Genomic DNA, 16,509 nt, shown 5'->3' with positions numbered 1-16,509 from the left:
CGTGCCTGGCCAGCCCTGCACTCCTGCTGCGCACTCTGCAGCCCGGCAGGTCCCTTCTGCTGGAGGAGAGCGCCCTTGTGTACGGCTCGGGGGGGCTGGTGGCTCTGCACCTGCAAAAGCGTCCAGACAGCGTGGGCCACAGGTGGCTGGGGCTTCAGGCGCCAAGAGCTACTGCTCAGGGACTGGCACAAGGCTTTGCTTCCTCAATCATAGACTCATAGAATAGTTTGGGTTGGAAGGGACCTTAAAAATCATCTAGTTCATGGGTGAATGTATCCCAGTACTGGGTTTGTATGGGCTGAGAGAGGTGATGGCGCAAAGGAAGAGGCGCTGGGAGCAGCTGCAGTTGTGCTGACCTGTTCGGCTGTGCTTGCTGGCAGAGCCTGCCCCAAACCACCCACAGGGATATGGCTCTGGGCAGAGCGAGCCCCAGGCTCCTGTCCCTGCTGGGTGTGCTGGGTGCAGCCACGGCCAACCCCTCTGTCTCTGGGAAGTAATGAGGGTGGCGTGTGGTGTGGAGAAAGCAGGTCAGCGAGAGCACAGGGCAGGGGATGAGGCTCACCTGGCTCCTGCCGGGCTTTTGCCACAGGGGAGCCTGGTGCCAGCGGGCAACGGTGTGTCTGTCCCTTGGGGCAGGGGAACAGGCTGCAGGGAGAGCGGCAGGAGCCCCACAGCAGCTGCCACTCGAGCTGGCTTGTCCTGAGGGCTCTGCCGAGCTGGCTGGGCTGGAAACACAGGGACTGTGAAACACAGGTACTGAGCCACCGGCTCTAAGAGTAGCCACTGGCACTGGCTGGAAAACTGGGCTGTGGCCACATCCACTGTGCCATCCAGGGCAGGAGGCTTCACCCTGGCTCTTGTATGGTGCTTTCTTACTACAGCACCATCGCAGAGCCAGCCCAGGATGGGCAGCATGGCCTGGGTGTCCGTCAGGCTCTGCCCGCCGCTTTCCCACCATGAAGTGAGGGTCAAATACTTTCCACTGCTCCAGCCTTGAAGAGTCTTCTCCCCATCCCAGTCAGAAATAGCCCTGGGCTGGGAGTGAGCTATTTGTGGTGACCGGTTAGGAAGGAGGAATGCACGGAGCTCTCCTGACCTCCCTTCCTGAAGCCGCATGCCCTCCCCAGCTGCTGAGCTCAAGCTTAAAAAATTCAAGTGGCTATACTTGGAGAAATGAGATTTAAACATAGCAAAGCCTAGCATAGCCTTCGCTGAAAAGGCTCGGGAATGGCTCCCTCAAACCCTTCCTGCAGCCGCTGCGGCTCTGGGTGCACATTAGCAGCTTGCCAGACCCCAAAATCAGGGGGCGAGGGACTCAGTGCTGGGTTTGGGACTTTCAGCAGTCACTGAGGTATTGCCTGTTGATTGTTGGCCATCATTTGTGGCTGTTTGGTGCAGCTTTCCTGTTTGCACTGTGGGCCCTGGGTACCGTCTGTCTGCGGCAGCTCCAACTGTGAGATCTCATCCAGGCTGGTGTGGTTGATGCAAGGGGTTGATGTAGGCGTGGCTGAGCTGTCCCTCGGGCTGTCCCCGTCTCAGCCAGACACCAGCTCACAAACAGCCGGGGCACTTCTTTGTTCTCAGTTTTAACCAGGTTTGCAGCTGCTGGTGAGCGTGGGCGATGCTGTGGTGCCTGAGCCACACCAGGTGTGGGTCATGCAGTGGTGAACAGCCCTGGAAAGGCACAGCCATGGAGGGGAGGTGGCAGTGCCGGTGTGGTGTTATCCTCACAGGCATGGAAAGGCACCTTCTCTTTCTGAATACAGGCCAAAATGTCTCTCTCTTTCTCTCCATGTCTCCCAGCTGAAGCCAATGGGGATAACAAAAGCCTCCTGACCTACCTTGCTTCCTGCCCACTTGCCTCCCCCTGGAGACCAGACAAACCCTTAAAGCCAAATCCATGGCTTGGCAATGCTTCATGCAAACAATTCCCGGAACTACTTTCCCTATTCCTAGGCCACTTGTCCGACTGGGACCCCCACAGACTCGTTCCGGCTCTCCCTGCCACCTCCAGCACAGCCCCTGTCATCTCAGTGACATGCCATAAAGCGCCAGGCATTTCTTAGAAACATCATCATTTATTGACTTGAACAACTGCCACTGCAGCAGCAGCGTCTCCTGCTCAGAGGGTGGTGGTGTGGGTTTTAATTTTTTATTTTCTCCTAAGATACTTTAAAATGAAAAAGAGAAAGAAAAAAAAAAAGATTAAATGAGTTTATGGTACTGAAACAACAGTCAAATTTGTTACAAGAGGGCCCTTGTTGTAATCCCTTCACACGTGAACGGCACAGGCTGGAGTAAGGGAGGCTGCACCCACAACACAGGGAAACTGGAGGGGCCACTGCCCGGCAGTGCCAGCCCTGCGCCTTCCCCAGGCTGCTCCTCAGGCACAAGGGCCGCTTGCCCGTCCCCGCAGGGCACCCTCTGCCATACCGGTCCCCACACGGCAGCCTGCGGCCATCACCCTCCCGAGCTGGGGACACAGCCTTGCCCACCGCAACCTGTGACGAGGCTCCGCTTGCTCTGCACTCGGCCAAAGGTACGGGCAGCTGCTGGCTGGAGTTTCCCGGCTCCCACCATGGAGCCAGCCCTGTGGCATGTGCCGTTTCCTAGTTTAGGGTAGACACTCGTGGCCCGCAGCAGCACCCTGGAATAACACGCCCTTTCACTGCAGATTGTGGCTGGGTTTGTCTTTGGGATGCTTCAATCTCTTAAAGCCAAGCAGACAGAAAGGTCAGTAATAGGCAGCAGGAAAACAAACCAGCTAACGTAACGCTAAAGCAGTCGCTTCAAGCTCCTGGGTTAATATTTACTGCTGAAACTACTGGAGCTAAGAATGACGTGTGCAGCTCAGCTGTTTGAGAAACAGGCTGGAAATCATGCATCACACGCCGATGATGAACGAGAGCTTTGAAATACTGGGAGGACAACAAGCACCTACAAGTCGAAATGCGTACAGCTGCAGCTATGCTAGTAAGAGCTGGAATCCCACTGCCACCCGTGACGGCCGGAGGAATCAAACCACTTACCCAGAGAAATTCACAGCAAGCAGAGTTAGGTAAGCTGGGTGCGGGGAGCCACACAACAGCCCGGCTACTGTGGGAAGCAGGGAAGTTTGTAACCCAGAAGAAAGGGTTAAGGGCAGCAACCCGATGGGCAAGAGGATTTGGTGCCAGGACCAGCACATCCCTTCCTTCTCCACAGCAAAAGTAACAAATGGCAAAAACCGTTCACAGGACACCGTTCAGATGAAAATCAAATGAAACACATCACACGAAAGGGAGAAACATGCAGCATCCCTAAATGTAATGGGAGCAGCACGACAGGCAGCCCAATCTGAATGTACCACCCAGGCAGAATCCATCACCTTTTTGAACCGTCTGCAAAACGGAAAACAAGGGTCTCCTAATTAGTGTTAATTTGTTAGAAGTTTCCGGGCACTTTCAAGATGTGCCTTTGCAAGAATCACAACCCCCCAACCCATCACCCCAAGGGCCTCAACAAAGGAATCCGCTCCTGATCACTGCTAGAGTCATGGTTCGTCTTCAGAGATGCTTTGCTTTTTCCTTCTTATTACTCTTCCTCTTCCTCCTCTTCTTCCTCCTCTTCCTCTTCCTCATCATCATCTTCATCATGGCAATGTGTGATTTCCTGAGGTGCCTGGGGGAAGAGGTTGGGTGGTTTGATCTCACTGATGGAGCGGGTCAGTTGATGCCGCTTGTAGTCAGAATCTTTAAAATCCACCGAGGTGCGATTGCGTGTGGCCATTGGCGACTCCTTCTCATTGATGTCAACATGTGTGTGCTCGACCGTGGACTCATGTGGCATCTACACATGTAAGAGAGAAAGAAAGAAAGGAGATGGAAAGGGCTGTCCTCGTCCCAGGTGTCTCCCCCAGACAGATGGAGAGCAAACCACAGAATCTTTAGCCCACAGTGCATTACACACCACCAGACCCCTCAAGGTGCCGTTCCTGGTGCTTGCGACTTTCTCTAAGTTGCTAATGCAAACAAGGTCAGGCACCTTTGGGACCTCTGCCCACCTCCCCAGGATCTGCAACTCACCAGGACGTGGGCGGCTCTGAAGAGGTAGCTGAAGGGGTAGTAGAGGAGGTTGATGAAGGAGGCTGCATAGAGATCAGCGTAGCGCATCACCTGGCTGGCAAACAAGGTCTGCCGAGAGCCGCTGCGGAAGAGGCTCCCCATCATCCCGTAGCACATGTCCATGTCATGGGTCACTTTCTACAAGCAAAGGGCAGGTTAGATCCTGGACCGGGCAGGCAGCAGTGTGGAAGTAGCAACACCAAAGTGGTGCACGCTGAGGGCTGGGCACAACAGGCTTTCTGTGCTCAGACCCTGCAGCATCAGAGCCCAGCAGAGCCCCAGTTAACGGAGGGGAAGGCAGCAGCCAGCTCGAGGCCAGCGCCTGCTCCAGGCTGGAATGCCAGGGCTGGGCTGAACCCAAGGCTATGGCCCCTCCAAGCTTCTGTGTGCCAGCACCCCACTCTGCAGCACTGAGCACCACTCGTCAGTGCTACTGCGTGCATGAGGAAGGAGACCTTATTCCAGACCAGTCTGCCTTCAGGAGTGCCAGTGACACCAGTGAGCTGACAAGTTTCTCCATTTGCATCCGCAAAGATAGAATGGCTTTGCCAAGCCTGCCGTGCCCACCCAACGGCAGAGCAAAGCATTTCAGGGCTGAGAGGTGGGGTTGGGTTGTCAAGCCCTTTGGGATCCAAAAGGATGAAAAGGTATTTTTATGATTGGTACCTTAATGCGTCTCTGGATGGAGCTGATGTCAGGGCGTTCATTGCTGCTACTGTCCAGATGCCTAGTTACAGGCGAGAAAGTAAATACATGGTGTGAAAAGCCTTTCAGAACCAGATGCTGTGGATGGGGGCTCGGGGCAGGGAGGCTGGTCTGGAGGGGAAGGTTGCTCCCATGGGCAGAGCACAGCCCTGAGTCAAAGCTCTGGCAGCGATGCTGCTAACCCAACCCCAAGGTTCATCAGAGCCACTTGTAAGCTGTCGCTGGGCTGGGAGAGGCAGCAGGAAAGGTGTCACTGTTTGAACACTCACTTGTATAGCTCCGCCAAGAAAATGTCCAGACTCTGCAGCTCTTCAAAAAGGGCTGGGAAACCCAAAAAAAGAAAGGGGAAAAAGATAGATTTAAATTGTTGAAACGAAAAGGGCTGAAAGCAAACCCATCATCCTGCCCTTTCCCCTTGCACGGCAGTGGAGGGGCACTTTATCAAAGAGCACAGCATCTCGCAGTCACTGTATAGGGAGAGCTCTGTGCCACTGATAGAGCTTTTGGTTTGGTTTCTGGTTGCCCCTTTTGTTTTGGAGGCTGAACCTTCCAAGTCCTCACCAAAACTTTCAAACCAGCCATGGGGCAACTTGCATAACCCCCAGACCTATTTACACACCAAAGAGCAAACCTGGGAGAAAAGCAGTAGCACTGGAGGATGGGAAACACACAGCACTTTGGCAGCAGAGGGAGCAGCAGGAAAGAGGAGGAAGCAGCTGGTGAGCAGGGACTCCCTGCAGATGGGAGAGCAGCCATGGCTCAGGCATTACAGAGAGAAAAACCCAGGTGACTTGTCAAATACTTTTTACAAAAGAAGCCATGGCTCTATATAGGCAGAGGAATTTTTGGGGCAGAGTTACAGACTCAATCCCACCAAGCCGCAGCTTTTCCCCTCGGCCAAATTAGTGCTGAGCTGATCATGTGCAAGCAGCCTGTGAAAGAGCAAGGGAAAGGCCTGGGAGCTGCCCCAGCTCCTGCCACCAACATCCAGATCCAGGGAAAAGGGCCAAAAGGAGAAGCGACAATCCAGGATGATTTCTCCCTACACCCCTATGCCTTGGCAATCACAAGGGCATAGCATGAGACAAGCAAGAGCAAAGCCTGGCCTAGGGTTTGCCCAGCTGCTGACCACTTTTGTCTGTCCAGACGTGCAGCTCCTGCGCCAGCTCAGGGATCACCAAGAAGGTCCTCCAGCCCTGGCGCTTCTTGGACTTGAGGATGTCTCCAAAGATATGGTCTCCGATGTACAAGATATCCTTCCCTTTGGCCCCCAGCAGGTCACACACTGTGTCCGAAGAACCTGAGAGAAGAATGGCATGACTCAGAACAGGGAGCCAAAAAGAAACATGTAGCTCACTGCAGAGGGCCAGGGTTAGGGACAGAGCAGGTGCATTTTCCTCCCAGAAATTCTCACTGCTAAATGTAGCACCCCTGCTTGGCCATGGCAGCATGGGGCACTGCCCATCACCTGGGAGTTCACCCAGTGGCAGCTTTGCCCGTGCATACCCCCAAATGAATGGCAGCAGCCGAGGGGCCATGCTACCCCCCACCTGCCAGATGTCCTGCAGCCCAGGGCATCACAAACAGCACTGTATGTCCACCCACTGCCCTTCCCTGACTCACGGGAGCCTCCAAGCATGGTCACAATGATGATGAAGAGCTACTGCTGCAGTGTGCAGAGGGCACAGCGCAGTATGCTTTGGGAAATACAACCTTGCTTTGTGCCTGGCACAAAGCTGGCCACAAGGGCACATTAGAGCCGCTCCACTGGACAAGAAGGCTTCTTCCCTTACCTCCTGAGTACACAATGCCATGCTGCAGTGGGCCAGTGTAGGTACCTATCTTCAGCTTCCCAGTCACCTAAGGAAGGAGACACAGCATTAGCACAGAATAGCCAGCAGTCTGGATCTTTTCTGTCCTATTGAGACCTTGCTCTTCATGGTGCTCACTCCCAGGCATCCTAGAGGTGCCTTTCCACATTTTTTTCCTATTGCCACCTGTGGTTCATTAGGGAAGTCAGCAAAGCCTCAAGCTCTGCAGTGCCCCAGTGATGGGGCTGCTCAGGAATCACTAAGAGGAGAAGCCAGCCCACAATCTTCAGGCTAGATCCTGCCTAAATACTGTGTTTACTGTTGCCACTAAGAGATGCCATACAGGAGGTGCATGAGGCCCTTCCAGCCACAGAGGTACCCTCTACGTGCCACTCACCGTGTCCACTTGCCGCAACACAGTGCCTTCGCCAAAGAAGAGGGGTTTTCGGGCATCCACCAGGATCAGGTCGAAGTAGGACTGCCATGGCCGATGGGCACTCCCAGGCTGCAAAGGCAAAACCAAAAACCACTGAATCAGGCACAATACGATCAACCACATGGAGGTCAAATAGTGTTACTGTTTGTAGCCATGATCTTGTGACATTCCTGGTCCATCAAAATCCCCTAGTTTGTGCCTGTTCTGTTGCAATGCTGGGATGCCAGCGCCATCTCCCAAGCAGCCTCATAGCAAGGACTGAGAGCGTGATGTGATACAGGAGAACTGCACTGAACACCCATGTCACAACACAGCTGTCGTGTAAAGAGATGCTGTAAATGACACTGCTGTTTGCTGTTCCCGAAGTGACATTCTGCACAGATACAGATGCATGTGATTTCACAACTTCAGCCTCACAAGGCCACAGTGGTACATTTGCCAATAGTGGGAAAATGCTTGGATTCTATACCACAGAGCACGACTTTGAATTGCAGCCCTGCCCAAAGGACACTGGCATTCATAAGCCCTTTCCGCTCTATGCTTCTGCTTTTTCTGAGATCGAGACCACAGCAAGAAGTTTTTTGAGCTACCAGTTGTGGTGATTTTCCACATTCTGAAAATCCGTCCCTTGGCTGCCTTCTACCTTTGGAGCAGAGTGCGAAAACACATCTTTGGGGGGCATGAGACAGCCTCCCACCAGCAGACTGAGAAAGCAGTACAAATTCACCTCATAAGACTCTCTCCAAAAGTTGCAGGGCTGAGTTTTGACCTCAGAAAACCAGAAAAAGCATGATTCAAGCTTTTGGAATCACCCCAGACAAAGCACAACCAGCCATAAATCTTTCTGCTGTTTTATACAACTTTTATTTTCCATTGAGGTGGGTTTTTTTAACATCTAAAACATCATGCAAGTTTTCTAAGAAATCTGGCTGCAAAATGCAACAGTAAAAACATGTAATCACTAAAATAATGTTATCGTTAACACAGATTATAGTTTGAGACCAGATGATGCCTCTTTTCTCTTTGTTATATTGTATTTGCTTTGATGCCATTCAAATAGGACACAAAACAGCGAGTGTATTTTAACCAGATTAAAGCAACTAATCCCAGGCAGCCGATGAAGTAGGATTAAAATGCTTTCCAGTTACACAGATAATTAGGCACATCAGTTTCTATTGGAACTGCAGCCCAGAAATCACATACCTTTGGTCCATGTGGAAAGTCAAACAAATAAGTCATAATTTTCTGAAAGACAGAAAGAGAATACTCTAAGACACAGTTTTAAACATACATTTATGTAGTTTATAAAAACATACTTTTCTGCTTTTATCTTTTCAGGTTATAGAACTTTATATTCAGGATTTATATGAAAATGACCATAAGATTTGCAGATAAAATGAATGGTTAGAATTTATAGCAACAGGAATTAAACCAGTATTTTTTATAATCAAAGAACACTCCCTCAGGTTTGTATCTTGTAATGCATATATCTTGCAATGCCTTAAAGTGGCATAAAAATTTTTGGATTTATTTACCATTTCTACAGTTTCACAACATCACAAGATCTACCTGGAGTTAAAGTAACCATGTTTTCTCCTACAGCACAGCTGACAGCCGTTTCTGATTCTTAAGAGTTCTGCAGCACCAAGGCTTTGGTGATCTGTCTATAGTCAATGTCACTTGAAAGGGATGTTCTGCATTTTAAGGGATGCTGAAATCTAAAATGAATATGGATTTCTCTTTTCGGCCTTTAAATTCCTGAAGAACTGCGTGAGGCACAGAGGGACTGTAAGCTGAGCCCACACTAGGTCAGCAGCAGAACCAGGACTACAAAACTTGACTAGACCTAATCTGCATTTACCACCAAACCATACAACAAAGCTTAGAAAACACCCAAATCTCCACCAGATGATGTCCTATCAAAACCCAAAGTGGCTGGCGTTTGCTTATTCCATTTTATACCAACACAACAATTCATGCAGCACTTACGTCTGTGTATTTATAGTCGCTGTTTGTGACAAGAAACACCTTCCCAACTTCATTCATGCGGCTAAGCAGCAGTGGCAGCTTCCCCTGAAAGCCAAGGGCATGCAAGTCACACATAAAAGTTACAGAGATTCATCGTGGGCAGCACACTCACAATTATGATCCCACCAGACAAAACAAAGCAAATCAAACCATCAAGCAAGCAAACTCAGGTGTTTTGCAGTGGCCAAAGCCAGGAAAGTTCCTGGTCTGTCCATGTACCACCCCTCCCAAGCACACCCCAGAGGACGAAGGCAAGGGGGAAGGGCTCAGCACAGCTGCAGAGCTTTTGCCAACCACAGTGCCAGGCACCCTACACTGTTCCCACTGATCTACTCCCTGCCAAGCACATTGGAGCAGCTTCTCCAGCTCCAAGTCCATTCCTTAAATAGGCCCAGAGGCAGGTGAAATCTGAGCTCACATAAGCCACAAGTTGGAGCACATTGTAATTCCAACCTCAAATTAGGGAGAATTTATTCCTGGGGCTATTTTTATTGAATCATAAATCTCAGTCCATTGCCAGAGTAGCTGATTACTTCACAGAATGGTTTCTTAAGAATTTTGCAGGCACGTAACTAGAAACAAGGTTAACTGCTTTAAAGTGATACTCTACCACAAAGCTCATCTAAACTAAGGAATAATTATACTGCAAGTGGTCCAGAGGAGCCTTGCACATTGCAAAGAGGGCAAAACTAAGGCAACTACTGAAGCTCGCTCAATTAGATGTGCTGAAAACACAATTTGGGGCTATTAAGAGACTAGACATCAGTGAGACTTTCAAGTCCTTTCCCTCACTCTCTTATGGTTAAGCAGTTGTAACATTTTTTTTGAATAGCTAAGGAATACTTTTGTCTAAAAAGATACTCATCTGTTGCTTTTTAAAAAGAGGTCCACTTCAGCGGAGAAAACGTGGGCAGGGAACACAGTTGCTTTTACCACCAAAAGAAACAACGCGAGGCTTGCCAGTGTATTCACCTGCGTCTCATGACAACATTTCCTCTGGCTTTTATATTTTACGTAAAAAACGTGCACGTGAATACAAAATCATGTGGATCACTGGCTCAGAATAAAGGCTACGTCCGAACTTTCCACTTTGTCTTTGGTTATTACAATAGAAAACACAGCGTTATCTGTTTTGTGATTTAGTAAGGCAAATCAGCACGTTTATTTCTTGCCTGCTTACTCAGTACAGAATGTCACGTAGCACAAGTAAAGCTAACTTCACACTTACATCTTTCACCACATACTTCTCCAGATTCTCAAGGGTCTTTTCCTTGAGCGATCCCTGAAATAGAAACAACAGAACCCAGTGAGGTAATGGAAACTTATGATGTAAGAGACATCAAAGTAATGCCAACTTTCACACTTTAAAATGCTGTGAAAGTACAAACCAGGGCGAATCTGAACCAGTGACTCTAGAGATGAGAGGCTTTGAGTAGCAGGGACCATCACAAACTCTGTGATCCATCGATTCCCTCACCATGGTAAATAATCCACTTCAACAGCATTTTAACCCTTTCAGAAGGGAATACAATAGAAACAAACAAAAAATAGATTTGCCATACCAAACAAGACAGTCAATGACCTGTCTCCAACACTGACCATAATGCTTTACTCAGAGGCCAACTCCAACATGAATCACACAATACTGCATAAGGGAAGAAAAATAGCTTCCTGACTTCTGCATGGCTAAAGGGACCACCACAAATACAACGGTGAGCAGAATTCTCCAGTGATGTTTCTCCATCCCACCCCATCAGACATCTTGATTGAGGAAGAATAAGAAAATCAGGTCTTTAAGCAGATGTTAATGCTCACAAAATTATATTCTAAATTTGTGCACAGGTGTGAGAAAAAGATGAACTGCCTCTCCTCTCTAAATAGAGAACAGCTGATGTATTTCTCTGTTCAACGCTTAATGTGCTTTTCAGACAACACAAGATAGTACCAATGTAAATCATTTACAGTAAACTGCTGCTCTAATAATTAGGACAATGTACAAGTTGTGGACTGTAAGTCCAAACACCCTCCATTAGCACCATGTTCTAATCCCCATAGAATTACAGTACAGAAATGGAATCACGGCAAAATAAGAAGGAATAGGAAGCCAAGATAGCTATGTTCCAATACTAGAGAGGCAGTCAATATCTTGACTTACTCATACAACTGCATTTTATTATTTGCTCACTAGGCGGCAAAGAAGGGCTCTTGCCCAAGAGTGCAATAACACATCTTAACTCATAAGTTACAAATCAGTCCCTCTAACTGTTACCACTACAGACGTCCCAAGGAGTTCCTGCAATCACCTTATAATGAACCCAGTCAACAGCATCTCTGACATCCTGGAACATACTCCTGAAGGACATGAAGAGGTCTCCATCTTTGAAGCCCGTTTCACAGCTGTGGGGAGAAAGAAGAGAGACTGTAGTGGTCAGTTGAGGCACGTAAGAAAGATGTCAAGGAGAGAGATGGTTCAATGTTATCTGGAGCTTGTGTTTTCATCTTACCATAATGTTTTCTTATTTACTACTTCACCATGCTCAGACTTGAAAGAAAGCTACAACCACAGTTTAACAGGATCTGTGTATTACTCAAGAATGTTTGTTTAAAATTTTAGGATGTGAGTTCCTATCTATGGGCCTGTGCCTCCACAGTAGGACTACAGTTTTCTGTGACTGCAACTCTTATTTCTCCCCCACGGTATTGCAAGGAAAAAAGACTGGGACTACGCAGTCTGCAGCACGTTACAAAAGATGAATGGTACTGAGAAAGTAGGTGGAGCGCTGCTTTTTCTCATTCCTTCCAACTCTAAAGAAGGGGGTGCCAGAGTAATCAACTAAATGCAATACTCACTGCTGAGAGGAGCAACTACTACTGTGTTGAACAGATAGAGTTAACATGAGAAATTTCCTCTACAAGATACTGTAGAGATATGTTTGAGACACCCATGAGAGTTTGCATCAGAAGAAATCAAGGATGATTAAACAGAGCTGTATTTATTATGACAGCAATCATCATGCCTGTACTGAGAAAGGATACTTCATCGACAGATTGATGGCATAACAGCTCCTCTACTCCCAGATAAAATCCCATTAAACTTTTGCCTTCCACTCACATAATATGCAAAGACAACACATCACATGAGTCAGCAGCACAGCAGCAATCACATCTGCCAGTTAAAACTGCAGCTTGTTTTTATGCTTAAACCTATTTGAAAGCTAGGTAAACACTCATGCTGCACAAACAGCATGCTGTGCCTGAGCGTTTTAACTTTAAGGGATCAAAGTCCTCAATTATGACATGAGGGTCTTGTGATAACCGGCTGAGGAAATTCAGCCTTTCGGTTACCAGTTTGAACACAGCTCCGAGGGACACAGGTTCAAAATTAGTTGTCTGATGCCTGTAATCACCCTGTAATAGGTGTGTGGTTTTACAAGCTGGCCCACATACCAGTGTCACTCATTGTGGTGATACTGATATAACCAGCAAAGGAAACCCTCATAAACTGACAACCGCTCTCTTCACCCTTCCTGGGTCATGGGACAACAAGATGGTGACCAGAGGGGTAGAACCCCTCCCACTGTAGAGGAGGATCAGGTTTGTGGCCACCTGTGATAGGACGGGGGAGAATGGCTCTAAATTGGAGAGGGCCAGATTTAGACATAAGGGTGGTGAGGCACTGACACAGGTTGCCCAGGGAGGTTGTGGATACCTCGTCCCTGGAGGTGTTCAAGGCCAGGTTGGATGGGGCCTTGAGCAGCCTGATTTAGTGGGACGTGTCCCTGCCCATGGCAGGGGGTGTGGAACTGGATGATCTTTAAGGTCCTTTCCAATCCCAACTATTCTATGATTCTAGGATTTTATAACTAGTCTATGCTGTACACACTGATCATCTCGTCACCACTAAATTCTCTTAATATCAAAAGAAGGCCTGAACTTTTCCCCACCAAAACCACTCAGTAGCCTCCACTGATACTAAGAACAGCTCCATATGTGCTGTATTGCTCTTTATAATAACAAATGTATCATACCATGAACACCACGAACTGGAGGGAATACATACCTCGTGTACCGGTCACAGTTAGTGAAGAAATCCACCAGGCAAGCCAATAGGTAGGTCTCTGCAAAGAAACAAAGTGAGATTTTAAAACAAGGATAACACCATACGCCCAGCTAACTCTAGGCTTTGTGCCCAGAAGAAAAAAGTTAATGTAAAAAAAATTAAACAGATAATTAGAGTGTGACATTAACAAAGCCTTGCTGTCTATAAAGGCACAGAAATAGGTCTATACTGCCTCACATTAGACTCACCTGGCAGATTGAACAACGTGTTCAGAATGTAAAACCTATCGGTGTCATCCCTCTGGATAAATTTATTCGGATATTGATCCCGTGTTTCAGGCCTGTGAAAAAATAAGGTGGAGAAGAACGGAATCACAGAAAATAACGAGGATAAAATGTGCTGATGTGCAAAAGTTACTTGTAGTGGGGCCCGTTAACTAGAGTCTGTTGTACTTTAATCAACACCCAGCTCTCCCATATGCACTAGCGGCGCAAGAGCAAAACTGCATCCACCAGCATTTCCTTCATCACGCTAGTTCTGGCAGAGGTGGGCACAAAGCCCTCACTGCTGAATCAGCAAACCTAGCAGAGCCCACAGAGGGAAACAGTGGTCGAGAGTCCACAGCTCGACCTTAAGCCCCATGCTGCTGCCTATGAGAATGCCTTAAATCATCTGCACTTTCATTGTTTGCTTATCTTAAACTTTCCCCCACTTTCCATGTGTTACTTTACACTCCCTCGGGCAGCTTTCAGCAGAGGAGTGTGGCTGTGCTGCAGGAGGCTTGCCTGGGGCCCTCTGCAATTAATCAGCGGGGTGGTGATGACTAAAGTCATTTAATTATTCTGTTTTCTTTCATTTCTGGAGCTTCTGAAGATATCTCTGACTCAAAGAGGAACTTGAGTGCATAAATAAGGACTTTTTCTATATTTTGGCTTCCTGAAGCAAGAACTTGTAGGCCTGCAATGACAAGGCTTGTCACCGTGGGGGCCCTCAGCTGGCCTTTCATCCACCCACCCTTACAGCAGGGATACAATGGGGTTTGCTGGGAAACATCAAGCACATAGTGTCGCAGTCCACTCTGCTTCCCAAAACACTTTCCTCGGACAAAAGAAATGCAAGCAGCCAGGGAGGGCTACAGCAAATGGCAGGCAACATCTTGCTTCTGATACCCTCAAAGGACAGAAACACAAAGGGGTAGAGCAAGCTTGTTCCTTCCCCAGCCCAGCTGAGGCCGTCAGACTCCTCAGCAATGGCTGTGGAGTTAACAGTCTCACAGGGCACAGGTCCTCTCTGCTCCCAGCAGCCCTCACACAAGTTAAGGGCTTTGTCTTAACTGACACACTGATGATGTTAAACTGCACCAGGACAGGTGAACAGCCCCTGGATTATCCCATCAACCCCTTCCGCAGCACACTACAGATGTGCCTGTGCCAGCATGAACATTGCCACTATAAACACTCAAGGCTGTTGCTGTGTCTAGGACCCTCAATGCATCCCCAGTCAATCTTGGAGCTGTAGGAACACCAATACAGTATCTGCTGCCAGGAGAGTCCCTGTGACTCCTTATGCAGTGGGTGTCCTGTGGATGATCAGCGACACAAAAGGGCATATTAAATCAAAAAGAACAGCTAAAAGTCAGCACTCACCCTCTGAGGAAATTAAAGCCGTGGGCACACACTAAGAGGTTTCCATAGGCATCGACTTTCAGCAGGTTTCCATAGTGGGTATCAAACACCAGGCCTCTGTTAAGAAAGCGATGTAAGATTTGAAGAAGCGAGTGTATTAAGCAGTGACCATTTTAATAGCAGTTCTTTCCAAATCAGCTCTAGAACAGCTTGCTCACTTGGCACCAGAACAGAGTTGCTGTTATTGTCCAGATGGGGTCCCTGCTGTCCCTTTTACCCGGCTGCAGGTGAGCAAGGCCAGCCCTGCGTTGCCAGGTGAAAGGCACAGTTGGTCTGCTCTCTGTAGACTTGCAAATGGAACCGTTTAACCTGGCAAAGGATTAGCTACCACCTACAAGGGAAGGCAATGGACCTCGTCCACAGGCACACTGACACCTGTGTTTGTGGTTCCATGACAGCCCTGCTGGGCTGCAAGGAAGAACGAGGTGTGATAAAGGAATTTCTCCCCTCTTTTTCATCACTCTGTCACAGACAGAGACAGAAGGGACATGTAACTATTGTATAAAACGCTTTGGACATTTCCGGTTCCAACTCCAGCAAAACTCTGTCTCACTTATCTAGTAGCTTACATCTGGAGGACGCAGTCTTCCCACAGAGACATCCCTACTGTCCCCTCCCTGGGATGACGGCAGTGGGTTTAATGCAGTCTTCATCACAGGTTTGTGAAAGGCTACTGTCTTGCTATGGACACAGGCACACCCAGTGACAAACTTGGCATAAGACACACCGAGAAGATGGTAGGAAGGAGGCTGCCAGGCTGAAAACTGGAGCATCAAGCCAATAGACCCTCCGGCCAAAGCTTTTGCAAAGAAGCTCCAAAGGAGTCAAAAAAGCAAAATCCAGCAAAGGCACAAGTGGAAACAACTTTAATGCACAGAGATCAAAAGTCATGTTTAAAACAAGCAATGTTGTTTTAACCTCTGCTTCTAAAAGACAAAATCTAAGATTTTAGTAAATTTGCATCATGAACTTTGCTTTTGGCATTTGATTCATCTAGACAAATGAATTGGATTGGTCCCACTTCTATTGTTGCTTACTGTCAGCTTAACTTTGAGGATGTCTTAGGCACCAAGACATTATTAATTAAAATCATTAAAGAAGTTCTGAGCCTCATGGAAAGCCTCATTCTAACAGCCTCATGAGCAGCAACAGCTCCTCCTCTTCTCTGTTTCAATTTAACTCTCAATCCAATTGTGTCTTTGCTTTAGGAAGTTATTTTTGGACCACGTTTTCAGCAGGCCCCTTTTATTGCACTCTCCCTCTTTGATGGCATGAATTTACACGTGCAAAGGCCCTTCACATAGTGGAGCAGTCTGCTCCCTTCCCCCTGGATCACAGGTACAACTCTGAAAACCTGGCCTCACGGGTTACCTCTGAACTTTACAGAACAAATATTCAAGGCCTCAAGCAGGCTGGATCAGTATCTGTTAGTCATTTACCTGGTAGGGAATGCAGGATCATACACAAAATTGAGCAGCTCATGAGGGTATCCAATGGAAACTAATCTTTCTACGGTCAGGTCAAATCCAAGAGATTCGTATTCAGGGGATTTATACACTGTACCAAGATGAGATTTCAGTTAGAAAATTTGAAAACAGCTAGGGGGTAAAACAAGAAGACAAAAAAAGTAATGTACCCATTCACCCTCCTCCCTCCTCCACATCACACGCTCACTTCTTCG

General features: G+C 48.0%; 1 protein-coding gene across 2 annotated transcripts in view; it reads right to left on the bottom strand.

Moving 5' to 3' along the window:
* Nucleotides 1–2,126: 2,126 nt before the first annotated feature.
* The window catches only part of NT5C2 (5'-nucleotidase, cytosolic II), a 62,908-nt gene continuing 48,525 nt past the window's right edge, over nucleotides 2,127–16,509 (bottom strand). For both annotated transcript variants that reach the window (XM_054071732.1, XM_054071734.1), the window contains exons 4-18: nucleotides 16,268–16,385; nucleotides 14,790–14,885; nucleotides 13,392–13,483; nucleotides 13,144–13,201; nucleotides 11,387–11,480; nucleotides 10,312–10,365; nucleotides 9,045–9,128; nucleotides 8,259–8,300; nucleotides 7,017–7,124; nucleotides 6,602–6,668; nucleotides 5,938–6,108; nucleotides 5,078–5,129; nucleotides 4,770–4,830; nucleotides 4,065–4,241; nucleotides 2,127–3,828 (exon numbers count right to left, since the gene is read on the bottom strand). In XM_054071732.1, coding sequence (XP_053927707.1) covers nucleotides 3,574–3,828; nucleotides 4,065–4,241; nucleotides 4,770–4,830; nucleotides 5,078–5,129; nucleotides 5,938–6,108; nucleotides 6,602–6,668; nucleotides 7,017–7,124; nucleotides 8,259–8,300; nucleotides 9,045–9,128; nucleotides 10,312–10,365; nucleotides 11,387–11,480; nucleotides 13,144–13,201; nucleotides 13,392–13,483; nucleotides 14,790–14,885; nucleotides 16,268–16,385 — 1,529 coding nt within the window. In that variant the 3' untranslated portion in view covers nucleotides 2,127–3,573. The remainder of the gene's footprint in view (nucleotides 3,829–4,064; nucleotides 4,242–4,769; nucleotides 4,831–5,077; nucleotides 5,130–5,937; nucleotides 6,109–6,601; nucleotides 6,669–7,016; nucleotides 7,125–8,258; nucleotides 8,301–9,044; nucleotides 9,129–10,311; nucleotides 10,366–11,386; nucleotides 11,481–13,143; nucleotides 13,202–13,391; nucleotides 13,484–14,789; nucleotides 14,886–16,267; nucleotides 16,386–16,509) is intronic.

The sequence above is a fragment of the Cuculus canorus genome, chromosome 7 (genome assembly GCF_017976375.1).
Source record: "Cuculus canorus isolate bCucCan1 chromosome 7, bCucCan1.pri, whole genome shotgun sequence".
Classification (NCBI taxonomy): domain Eukaryota; kingdom Metazoa; phylum Chordata; class Aves; order Cuculiformes; family Cuculidae; genus Cuculus; species Cuculus canorus.
This window is presented reverse-complemented; position numbering and strand designations above follow the sequence as displayed.